The 12,109-nt window shown below is 34.2% G+C and overlaps 2 protein-coding genes across 4 annotated transcripts; one reads left to right on the top strand and one right to left on the bottom strand.

The window, feature by feature from the left end:
* Positions 1 to 79: 79 nt before the first annotated feature.
* LOC100775528 (calmodulin-binding protein 60 E) lies at positions 80 to 4,412 on the top strand. 2 transcript variants are annotated; one of them, XM_003546563.5, is made up of 7 exons: positions 80 to 290; positions 809 to 884; positions 1,289 to 1,347; positions 1,592 to 2,085; positions 2,578 to 2,738; positions 2,848 to 3,051; positions 3,172 to 4,412. In XM_003546563.5, the coding sequence occupies exons 1-7, from the start codon at positions 172 to 174 to the stop codon at positions 3,898 to 3,900; spliced, it is 1,842 nt and encodes a 613-aa protein (XP_003546611.1). In that variant the 5' UTR covers positions 80 to 171; the 3' UTR covers positions 3,901 to 4,412. The 2 variants fall into 2 exon arrangements, with proteins under 2 accessions (XP_003546611.1, XP_014623625.1); XM_014768139.3 differs by lacking the exon at positions 1,289 to 1,347 and having other exon boundaries at positions 246 to 290.
* Positions 4,413 to 6,060: 1,648 nt separating this feature from the next.
* LOC100776075 (two-component response regulator ARR12) lies at positions 6,061 to 11,210 on the bottom strand. Of its 2 annotated transcripts, none has more exons than XM_014768175.3 (6): positions 10,692 to 11,210; positions 10,130 to 10,282; positions 9,443 to 9,844; positions 9,245 to 9,321; positions 7,491 to 8,747; positions 6,061 to 6,430 (listed from the first exon to the last, which is right to left on the bottom strand). In XM_014768175.3, the coding sequence occupies exons 1-6, from the start codon at positions 10,822 to 10,824 to the stop codon at positions 6,347 to 6,349; spliced, it is 2,106 nt and encodes a 701-aa protein (XP_014623661.1). In that variant the 5' UTR covers positions 10,825 to 11,210; the 3' UTR covers positions 6,061 to 6,346. The 2 variants fall into 2 exon arrangements, with proteins under 2 accessions (XP_014623661.1, XP_003546612.1); XM_003546564.5 differs by having other exon boundaries at positions 6,061 to 6,418.
* Between the last annotated feature and the right edge of the window lie 899 nt (positions 11,211 to 12,109).

Below are 12,109 nucleotides of genomic sequence, written 5' to 3'. Positions count from 1 at the left end.
GATCTTTTACATGATCGGTGCCTCTGTGGTTTCGCGGCGGGTTTTTGCGGGTATTCCGTGGTTTCGCCCCCCTCCTCCACTCCCCCCCCCCCCCCCCCAAGACAAGACCAACAAGTTTCTAAATTTAGATAGTGTCGAGAGATATCATTGGGATTGGATAAGTTTCTAGAAATGGAAAGTTCCAAGAACAATAGAGTGGAGAAGAGAGGGTACGAGCTAGTTGAGGAGGGTGATGATGCACAACACCATCTTACACAATCAAAGAAACCAAAACTACCCGGTTTAGCCAGGTATTTTTTCAATACAATTATTAAATATTCCTTCTCAGATCATGACTAGTTTTTTTTTTTTTTTTTTTAATTTGGTTATTTTGCTTCGAAGTTATTGTGGAGTTTAGGTTCTGTATGCTTGTCAAACTGTTTTGTGTGTGTGTATGATTATGATGTTTGTGAAAACCTTGTTACTTTTTTGGATTGATTTCCAATTGTGGGTGTTGTTGTTAACATTATTTCTGCATGATATTCCTGGAATACAAGATTTTTGGTAACATGAAATCAGATGTGAGATTAAGTCTCTTGTGATTCTTAATTGTGAAACTCACTATTTAAAATAAGAGATGCAATTGGGGCTTCGAAGAATATCTATCTAATTTGGATTTTACAACAAATCTCATTTGATGGAATCTTTTATACAAGGGTTTTCTTGATGTTGGTTATCTTCAATTTAAATATGTTAGTTTTGGTTCCTTTTGTGCATTTTAATGCAAATTTAGTGACACTGACCAATTTGTTACTTGAAATGCGTGCAGTGTGATTGTGGAAGCTTTAAAGGTGGATAGTATGCAGAGACTTTGCTCATCTTTGGAACCTCTTCTCAGGAAAATTGTGAGCTACTTTTGCTTTCCTTGTATTAAATCCTGCATAATAGTAGACTGTAGACCCTCTGTTTGAGCAATTCTTCACAAAAGCAGTGGCATGAAAGTATTATGTAATGACATTTAGTTACAGTCTGTAGTTTAAAATTTTTATTACAAAAAGAAAGGAAAAGATAACGTGTAAGGCCCCGCCGAAACATGCAGTAAAATGAACTATGCTCTTATTGAGAACCCGCATGTTTACTTACAGCCTTGTTAATGGTTTTGTTAGAGTTGATAGTTCAATATAATGTGTTGCTTTCATTTAGAAGTAACCTATGTGTGGCTGAATCAATAAAAATAAAACCTGTTAATCAAGACATACAATGTATAATAAGGTTATTCTGTTGATCCTTCAAATTCCATGAACTATAGGTCAGTGAAGAAGTGGAGCGTGCTTTGGCAAAATTGGGCCATGCAAAACTGACTGAAAGGTGTGTTTCCCTGTGAAATTAGAGTTTGGAAAGTCTTCATTTTTAGTTTAGTACAATGCTGATAGCTGATAACTGATAATCAATTTAAAGGATTTGAAGATATTTGAGCATGTGCACTCCTTAGCAATATGCTGTAAATTGGTTGGTGCAAAATTGTATAAAAACATGAAGATCCTTCTAAAAATTGAATCATAATAATCATACCTTAGCCATGATTTGATGTTTTGCATTCTACATATGTCAGATCTCCACCACCAAGATTAGAAGGACCAGCGGCAAAGAATCTGCAGCTTCAGTTCAGAACAAGAATGCCACCTCATTTGTTCACTGGTGGAAAGGTTGAGGGAGAACAAGGATCAGCAATCCACGTTATGTTGATGGATCCTAACACAGGCAGTGTCGTTCAAGTTGGACCAGAATCTGTTGCTAAATTGAATGTGGTGGTACTTGAAGGTGACTTTAATGAGGAAGTAGACGATGATTGGACAAAAGAACACTTTGAAAGCCATGAAGTAAAGGAACGTGAGGGGAAAAGGCCACTTCTAACTGGAGATTTGCAGGTTAGCCTAAAGGAAGGGGTAGGAACCTTTGGTGATCTTACTTTCACCGACAATTCTAGCTGGATAAGAAGCAGAAAATTCCGGCTTGGTGTTAAGGTGGCTCCTGGTTATTGTGAGGAGATTCGTATTCGTGAGGGAAAGACTGAAGCCTTCGCTGTTAAAGATCATAGAGGAGAATGTGAGTTTTCTAATAGTTAGCACTTCATATTTTTTACTTATGATCGCACATTTTTATTTTGTCCTGATTAGTAGATATTGGGTCACTAAAGTTATAGTTGCAGGGCATAGATTACAAAACTTGTTGGAAAAGTAGAGATATAAAAGATATTGTTTCTTCACCTAACAGCATAACCTCTGGAGAGTTGGGTCTCTACACTTGTATTAATTGTCTAGGGTAAATTTTCATTTTTACAATGGATTTCCTTACATGTAGAAAAGCTATAGGAATTTTTTGAGTGGATACCACATGGCAGATAATATGTGAATGAATGACAACCTTTTGTATCCCAGCTACATACATAATGAACATAGAAAATTTATCTGTCTATAGTTGGTTGGTTTCATTGCATAGTTTGCTAAGACAGCAATATTTTCAGTTTTTATACTTTTGAGTTTCGACAAATCTTATTAAATGAAGTTCTCTAATCAAATTGTTTTCTGGAACTTGCAGTGTACAAGAAACACTACCCACCTGCTTTGCATGATGAAGTTTGGAGATTGGATCGGATAGCTAAGGATGGTGCACTTCACAAAAAATTGATTCAGGCAAAAATAGTAACTGTAGAAGATTTCCTACGTCTTCTTGTTCGTGAGCCACAAAAGTTAAGAAGTGTAAGAATTCAACGTTCTTTGTTCACAAGCATCCATATCATTCTTCTCTAGTCCAATTTTTCCAAGTATTGATTTCTACAAACTTCTTTATTTGTCATCTTTGACACAGATACTTGGTAGTGGAATGTCCAATAGAATGTGGGAGAATACTGTGGAGCATGCCAAGACATGTGTCTTGGGTGGCAAGCTCTTTGTATACTACACTGATGAAACCAATAGTGCTGGCATTGTGTTCAACAATATATACGAGCTGAGAGGCCTCATTTCTGATGGCCAATTTTTCTCTTTGGAATCACTTGCTCCAAATCAGAAGGTCAATTTCCTGTGATAATTGAAAACATAGAATTCATAGATCAATTTGATATGTGATCAACATGTGTGTTCCTTTGACTAGTAACTACCTTAGCTCATTTATTGAGAATTTGATTTACAGATGTCTGTAGATTCCTTGGTGAAGAAAGCATATGAAAATTGGGATCAAGTTGTAGAATATGATGGAAAAGTTTTAAATTCTCTTGCTAATTCGAAAAAGGGATCAAGAGCTGTGGCCACTCAAATAATGCACCATAACAGTTTCCAAGAGCAGCAGTATGCCTCAGCAAAGAACAAGGTGTCATATGTCTCCTCTGAACCAAATCAACATTTGCAAATAACAAATAACTACTCATCCGGTCCCGGTTTGACCGATTATCCATTTGGGAGATCCGACAATCAGATGGTAGGAACGTCTTTAACTGACTCTCAAATAGCATTGCCTGGCAGCATGAATTACATGTCTGGTGAAAATCATGAAATTGGTAGTACTTATTTTTCCGGAGATTGGTCCCGGCCAAGAAATGGACAAGGGTTGGATGACATTGTCGCAGAAGAACTTCGTCTTAGGAGTTCAGAGATGTTGGAGAGTGATGATATGCAGAGGTTACTCAAGACAATTAATGCAGAAGTGAACAGGTCGGCTAATCTTGGTCATTCTAACGAGGGTTGTTACACCTATAGCCTTCAGTATGAGCCTCAGATGTATCAGACATTCAACGAGGATCAGGGAAAGTCTTCAGGGAAGGCTGTTGTTGGGTGGCTTAAGCTCAAAGCTGCTTTAAGGTGGGGCATATTTATCAGGAAAAAAGCTGCAGAAAGGAGAGCACTGCTCACTGAGTTGAATTGAGTTAAAAGGCTTGAAAGTGGGACATTTTCAACTTATTTCAAGCTAATAGGAAATAGCTTGCTGATATTGCTTTTGGAATCTAACCAAAAGAAATCCATTACATTGCATAGAAGAAGTCTTTGAGAAAGAAAAAAAAAGTGAAAAAAGTTGTGAAGATGTGACATTTCAAGGTTTCAACAGTTGGTTGAAGGTGGAACTAATGCATAATGTGTCAACAAATTCAGAAACTGCAACCTATGACATGCTTACAGCCTTAATAGACCACACAGCTTGTGAGATTAAACATCAGGCAGCACTATCTTGTAACAGGCTCTCTTGCTCTTATTGTGGCATTATTTCCATTATTATTGCGTAATTTAATTATGAATTAATTTCATTTCTTACTTTTTAAATTACTGATCAGAGGTTTGTATCTAATGTTTCTTTTTTTTTTGTTATTGTTTTTTTTATACTGTATCATGACATATTTGTGAGCACTTACCTCATGTAATAAAATAATCTATAGTGAAGAATATTAGACTTATGTTCATAGGACAAAAATGTGATCCATCTCTACCCAAGATATGAGAATTAAAAAAAAAAATTAGGACGGATTCACATTGCCAGTAATTTTTTAGTAAAAAGAGTTGAATTTGGTAGTTCCTCTAATATGTGCTGCAAATTTCAAATGCAAGTCTGTTACTATCCTTTTTCTTAGGAAAAATTACACTCACATGATATCCCTCCTTTTGTGACATTACTTTGACCTTTTCAATTCATATAACTGTGTAAGAATTCAGGACAGATTTATATCAACGATGTTATGTTATGATTTTATATAAATTGAGAGAAGTTTGTGTAAGGTCAAGAAAAGATGTTGTATCAAATGAAATTTAATTAAACCTTAGGCGAGTGAGTGTACTTTTCACTTGTTTTTATGATTCATCCTGTTATAGACAATCTATAACTTGTTATAGATTCATTCTTAACTTGATAGTTTTATTTTATTTTTATCTGGAAGAATATAAGCACTGGAAAAAAAATGTGGGACTTGCTATCTATCTGTAGTGAAATGAGTAAAGTATGTTTTAGTGCATCTACTTTGGGTGAAATTTGATTTTGGTGCCTGAATTTTAACTTTGATTAATTTGTTCCTTGAAATTGTCAATGAAGAGAAAAAAAAAAAATCATTGACTAATTTGGTCAAAGTTAAAATATGGGAGTTAATATTATTTTATTAAAAGTATAAGGACTAAAAATCTATTTTATCTCACAATATTTAAGAATATTAACTGATCAATCAGTTAAAAAAATATATAATTTTTCACTATGTAATATTTATAGGCTTAATTATAAATTTAGTCTTCAAATTATTTTGAATGATTTAATTTGATTTTTAAATTTTTAAAAGATTCAATTTAGTCTCCAAATGTTTCAAAATGTTCAATTTGATTTTCAAGTTTTTTAAAATAAATCAATTTGGTCCTTAAATTATTTTAAATGGTTTAATTTAATCTTTAAGTTCTAAGAATTTAGTTTATTTATTTATTTTTAAGAACTTGAGAATTAAATTAATTTTAAAAAAAATTTAAGTAAATTAAATAATTTAAAATATAATAAGGACCAAATTCAAGATTAAGCATGTTATAGCCCAAAAACACGGCACACAGAGTTTGACTTAAGGAAAGATGGAATTCTTCATGTTCAACTGAAAGTACCTCAATTATTCATTGAAAAACATCATGACAACATCAGAAAGTTGGCCGGACAGCATTTTTTTTAGATCTTCAAGTGCACAAATATCGTCGTGGGACAACGATTGTTTATAATATATATGAAAAGAATGGGGCATAAAGATTTTATTGCTTTTTTTAAAAAGAATAGTAGTCGTATAATTTTAAAATGTCTACAAAAATTTAGGATAAATAATATGTTCTAAAAAATGGTTTAAAAAATTTCATTAATTAAAGACAAAAGTAACATATAAATAACTATAGTGAAAGGCATCACAAAAACATTACCTAAAAAGTTGAAAATACACATTAATGTTTAATCTCATTTTCAAGCTACTGAAATTGTCAGCATTCACAGAATGTTACCTTTCCATATTTAGCTTTTCATACTTTTATGTCAAGCATCTATAATATAACATATTAAAATTTATACCGAAGAGAAAGAAAGAGCACCAAGAAGCATTCATATTACAATTATTTTATCTAAACCATAGACAGAAATTTTTTTATGGGGATACACTACAAGATTGAAAAAAAAAAGAGATGGAACGGATCAGATGGCTAACAAAAGTCCATAAGTATAACAACAAAATGTTGGCCAATAAAGTAAATTTAGTAGCAGAACATAATAATAATTGTACATCAAAGAAACTACTACACAATCACTCGGCTCCGGGGACAGGAGCAAGTTCCACGATTTTAATGCTCCTGGATTCTTGCTGAATAAGAAGAAATCAGTTGCATGATCCAACAGGGTAGGCATCAAATCCCATTTCTCCATCCAACAATGTCAACTCATTTTGCTCCTGCATCGTAGTCTTGCATTAAATTAAATGATTAAACACGGGGCATTTTCTGTCATCATACGAGTTATTTATCACTCTAGGCACACACCGACACCCCAAATCAATTATTAAGGAGATAAATTTACTAAAGAAACCAAAGGATATAATTGGATAATATGTACAACGATCAACCATTGAAAAACCTACCTCAACCTCATCAAGAGAGGGGGGTGATTGTAATTATACATTATAGTTTATAGTTTGAGGATTGTTAAAAGACAATAAAGGTCACCTTAACTTGCGAAACAAGAGACGGGTTGATTGTAATTTAGATAAATTTGATGGAATGCAAATTACCATTTTTAAAATATTACAGCATTTATAATTGCAGAATCTGTGTCTATATTTGGCTAGCATTTTATATAATGAAACAATAACTTAATTTGTCATGTACTGCTAACTGAATTGACATTGTTTTGGCTTAACTTTCCAAGATTTGCATCACTAATTCATTCCATTACCAGCAATAGCTTAATACAGAAAAAAGATGCGCAGTTAACATTCCTTTATTTCTAATACAAGCTAGAGCAAAAAATGGAAGCAGTGACACAAGGCTCAAAACCTAAAATCTTATTTATAAGCTGCCTAAACCTTCAGGTTTTCCATTGCAAATAAAAAGCACCTGATGTATTAAAAGAAACTGCAAAATGGCATCACCAGCTAAAAGAAAAACTTGGCAAGAATTTAGTTTATTAGTTTATCATTTTTTTTCAAACACAGCTAATCAAAACTTAATGGATATCAGAATATACATTTTTTAATTATTTTTGAAAGGTAGATTTCAATAATAAAATGAAGTTAATGATTATCTAGACCAGAGTGACAAACCAAAGCCACACAAACATCTAAAAGCAGCAGTCAAATTCAAAGTCATTCGATTGTTCTTTCATTATAATAATCTAAAAAACCAATCTGTAATGATCATATGCAGTTCAATAGTTTCACGATAAGTCGATAACCTTGCAACCAGAAAAAAGATGAGGAGAAGAAACATTTCTTTAGAAGAAAACAAAAGTAGGCCATTTAATCATACCCTTTTGACCATTGCACCCATTATGTCATCCAAGGTCCCAAAAGTATTCTGCATAAATCCATCTTGGGACTTCATTTGCTCCAAAATGTAGGCTTCATTTGGCTTCAGTCGAATGTCTGAAGAGAATTTCTCAACTTCAGTGCACCTGCTGATTGATGGGGATGCTCCATTTAGTTGGCCAACCAAAGATGCATCAACTCTATTGCTACAAATTGTATTATTTTGGTTTAAACCATGCCCCATAGAACTTTTCACTCCACTGGAAGAAGCATGTGAATTTACAGGATTAAAGGAATGACCCACGTTTTGGTTATAATCCAGTTTATGTTCTTCCCACCTTTGTTGTGGTGTGTAACTTGAAGGCTTTACAATATTCCCAATCAAGCCCTCTTGGCATGCCAGCTCATTTCTGGTGTCCTCCAAAGGAACAGAAATTCCCATTCTAGAAGAAAAATCAACTGGACTGTTGACAATATGAGTTCTTGAGTTGGAAACATTAATTCTAGTGGGAGGCAGTTGGTCATTGCTGAAAGCCTCACAAAGTGGCAAGGAGTGGGCAGGAAATTTAGACAATTGAGCGGCATTCTGCCAGTTTTCATTGCACCGATTATAATCTAACAAATTAGAAGAACTACATAAGCCCGCGTCAAAAGATTCTGCACACAAAGAAGCCGCTCTAACAGAAGACTGATTTCTAAATGCTCCTGGGCCATGCATTTGTTGTGGATTTCCTTGTAACATTATATGATTATTTGAGACACACGGTAGAGAATTGTTTGGACCATTAACAGTAGCCCTACTGTCTGGGAACCCAGAGGCCACTGCAAATCCACTTGAATCAACTTGACTTAACTGTGATATTCCAGTTGTACAGTTGCTTTGCTTAGATTGGTTAAGCTCAATTGATGTCGGAATTCCCTGTAATAAACTTGAGCTATGATTTGCAGGAAAAACAGATGGCTGAATGTTTCCAAGTGTGTTTAAGGAGCAGTTGATGTTTTGAGACTGAACAGGCCGGATAAGCGCAGAAGAACTAATTGCTCTCATGTTCAAGGCAGCTGGAGAATTCAGCCTACTGAAAATTCCCGTAGATGCATATGATGGTGAAGTAGTGTTTGTGATCCTTCCAGACCCAGACGAGGTGCAAAAATCTCCATATCCATCTATTGAACCCATACGTAGGTAAGAATCACTACCACCCAATGCAGCAACCATGTTAGCTTGCTGGGCTGCCTTTTTCAGATAGAGTCTATATTTCTGCAATACATAATGGCAACAGGATTAATATGGCACAGTACTGAAAAGTATACTTTGTTGCATAAAATGAACAGGAACAGGTACACTACCACCATCTAGCTGCTTAGGATACACAAAAAAAAAAAAGAAAAAAAAAACTACTGCAGGTATCTACTTAAATAAACAAATGATAGTCAAAAACTAAAGTTGTTCAAGTAAACAAACTGTGGTTCAAAACTTGGGTTAGAAGTCTTAAATGTCCCATTAATAACAAACCATTTTTTGAATTTTATCTATCCATATTTTATTGAAACATGTTATTACAATAAATAAATATCTAAAATATTATTATACTAGGTGCTATAAACTTCTCAGAGTTATTAATTCACTGTACAAACTCTTCATAATATTTCTCTCACAAAAATTAAGGAATCATCTGATCTAAAAGATTTTCATTCCTTGATTTGTCAAAGACTGCATAGAACAATTAAGATGACTGCAAAACCAAGAATTTATACCTGTAGATGGCTTGCAACATTTTCCCTTGTAAGCCCTTCAACATTCATCAGGTCAAGTATTTTCTTAGGAACAGCCTCTGCAATAAAAGGTGAATAAACCTGACATTAGGAATTATAGTACTCATTTTGAGGTATGAAATTATAATGTACCAAAGTCAAACAATAGGGAACACAAGACTTTTGCTTTCAGAAACTCACTATCTAGGCCCAGTTGATTAACTGCAGCAACAAATTTTCTATGCAGCTCAACAGACCAAACTACACGAGGTTTCTTCTGTGCTGAGGGGTCCTCATCATCTCCATTCTCTTCCCCATCTTCTTCTTCCTCCTCACTTTGGTCCTTCCTTTTTTTACCAAGCCTTTTATTCTGGTCAGCACTGTTTTCTGATCGTAGGCCTTGACTACCTTCCCCAGCAATATTGGGAGCCTTCTCCTCATTGGAAGCCTTGTTCTGATCCCTGCTGTCAAAATTCTTTCTTCGAACTACATGTTGCCATATGTTCTTCAGCTCTTCAATTCGAACAGGTTTCAGCAAATAGTCACATGCACCATGTGTGACACCCTTCATCACCAGCTTTGTATCACCATGTGCTGACAACACTAGAACATCATAAACAATTGTAGTTTAAGTTGGTGAATTGATTCAACCCATTTTTGTAAGATTAGACATTTAATTTTTTACAAGTTCAGTTTTTGGATGACAATAATTAATTCTTGTAAGGATAAATCAACTCCCTAATTTTGGGGAAAACAAAAGGAACATTATTTAAAAAAGTTTAGTTGTAATTGGGATAACCTTCATCGATTATACAACAAAACCTCAGAATATGGATAAGTAAAGCTCAAGGTCCATTTCAAGTCAAGACAAAAGGAGTGTAAACTTACTGATGACAGGTAGGTCCATTTCAAGTCCCACCAACTCAAGGAGCTTAAATCCATCAATGTCAGGCATATTCACATCGCTGATAACAAGGTCAAACTTATTTCTGTTTTCCCTCAACATTTTCAGCGCTTCAACTGCCTGATTAGTTGTAGTAACTGCAACAACAACCACAAATCAGACATGAGATTTGGCATAGTCAAAGGCATCATAAACTATCAAAGCAGATCAATTCACCCCATAACCAAAACCTACAGAGATTGGTCCATTAATAGCTCTAAAGTGTAATAAACCAAGAATTAAACCTTTGAAGAAGTAAGAATTTGCAAATCTTGCAAAAAAAAAAAACCCAAATTTTGAATTGGAATTTGAAGGTAAGGTCAAGATATACAAGCCACCAAACACAGTATCCATGATGCACAATGCATCCAAAGCATTAAAGTGACTGGGAATTACAGGTCAATTCAACACAAGAATAAATCTTTACAAGCCAAGCCTACAAACATGGTCCTAAGTTGGGCACAAACAAATTTTTACTTAACCAAAAACTAATTAAAAGCAACGAACCATGATACTGGCATTTGCGAAGGAGATTCTCTAACACCTTCAGGCAAATTGGGTCGTCATCCACAGCAAGAACACGCATACCCACAGGAAAACGGTCACAGCCCTCATCTTCCCTTTGTTTTTCCACAGCCATGTCGAGCCAGCAGAGGCAAAAGCAACACACCCAGATGAGAAAACAAGGTTCTTGTGCAGAGATCAAACCTCAGAGACCCAAAAGCTCCAATTTTGAAAACGGGAAATTTGTTCTCAAGGCTTCTCTTTCACCAACAACAAAAAGGGCAAGAGATAAAGGGAGAAGAAAAAAAAATGTAGAACTGGAACAAGGTCACGAAGCCTGTACAGAATGGACAGTGATGGATTTGAAGCCAGCAAAACAAAACCATAAAATCTTTTAGTATTTTAGTGAAATCTCTCTCTCTGCTCTGTTATTTGTCCTTCACTTTTTCCACCAAAGAAACAGGGGAAAAAAGCCTTTGACTTTTTAATTATTTGTTAATCGCTGATGCAAAACACAATACAATAATGCATCTTGCTACCACCACCCTCTCTGGTTTTTATTTTTTAATAAGTAAATGCTAACAAGGGTTATTAAGATGTTAATTAAAGAATTAAAAATAAATTTTTATTAAATATAAAAAAATTATTGTTGTTGATATTTTTTCATATTCTCTTATAATTTTTACAATAAATATTTTTTCAGTTTAATTTTTAACTATTATGTTAAGAACTCTCCTGATTAGGAGAAATCCTTTTTTATATATCACATTCTCTCCAATTTCTCTCTCCTCTTCACGCCAATGCCAGAGTGATGACATGTTCCCAATTACACCCTTTTGGGGACTGATATGGTAATGCTCATTCATGTGCCCAACTGATCAATGCAAATGCCTCTCCCAAACTCCCCCACTATGCCCCACCTAACCAAAAACTAACGACATGATTTTCACAAATGATTTCAATCATGCCTACGATGAATGTGTCCTATTATTCTTCAAAAAATTTAATGTTGGAACTTCTTTTGGGGTTATGGAGGTTTAATGCAGTTTAAAATTACGATTAAATACCCAAAATAGGTATACTTATGGTCAACTAAGGAAACTACTACGCTGTCAAGAATTTGATAAATAAAATCTCAAGAAGAATCTTGGTATTATGGTAATGTGCTATTATTGTTTTTTATTATATGTATATTCCATTTTAGTTTTCTGTACACGGAATATGATAAAAAAAAATTTAGTAGGAGAATAATTTCCTTTTAAATCAATTTATTTTAATCCTGTAGTTTTAGACACCTTTTTTTGATAAATTTTCTTATTTTAATTAATTTAATATAATTTTGGTTTCATATTTTAAATATGAGAGAAAAAAGTTATGTACTATCACAGCTTAATGGTAAATTTATTGATTTTTAAAATAAT

This window comes from Glycine max, chromosome 15 (assembly GCF_000004515.6).
Source record: "Glycine max cultivar Williams 82 chromosome 15, Glycine_max_v4.0, whole genome shotgun sequence".
Taxonomy (NCBI): Eukaryota; Viridiplantae; Streptophyta; class Magnoliopsida; order Fabales; family Fabaceae; genus Glycine; species Glycine max.
Note: the sequence above shows the minus strand (reverse complement) of the source record. Positions and strands in the feature narration are given on the sequence as shown.

Bases quoted from the DNA above. Each gene is read 5' to 3' on its own strand.
- LOC100775528 (XM_003546563.5), top strand. From the start codon at position 172: ATGGAAAGTTCCAAGAACAATAGAGTGGAGAAGAGAGGGTACGAGCTA. The intron at 1,348-1,591 runs GTGTGTTTCCCT...TACATATGTCAG, and splicing joins CATGCAAAACTGACTGAAAG to ATCTCCACCACCAAGATTAG. The intron at 3,052-3,171 runs GTCAATTTCCTG...TTTGATTTACAG, and splicing joins CACTTGCTCCAAATCAGAAG to ATGTCTGTAGATTCCTTGGT.
- LOC100776075 (XM_014768175.3), bottom strand. From the start codon at position 10,824: ATGGCTGTGGAAAAACAAAGGGAAGATGAGGGCTGTGACCGTTTTCCT. The intron at 9,322-9,442 runs GTGAGTTTCTGA...CTTTTATTGCAG, and splicing joins TAATCAACTGGGCCTAGATA to AGGCTGTTCCTAAGAAAATA. The intron at 8,748-9,244 runs GTATAAATTCTT...TATGTATTGCAG, and splicing joins ATGTTGCAAGCCATCTACAG to AAATATAGACTCTATCTGAA.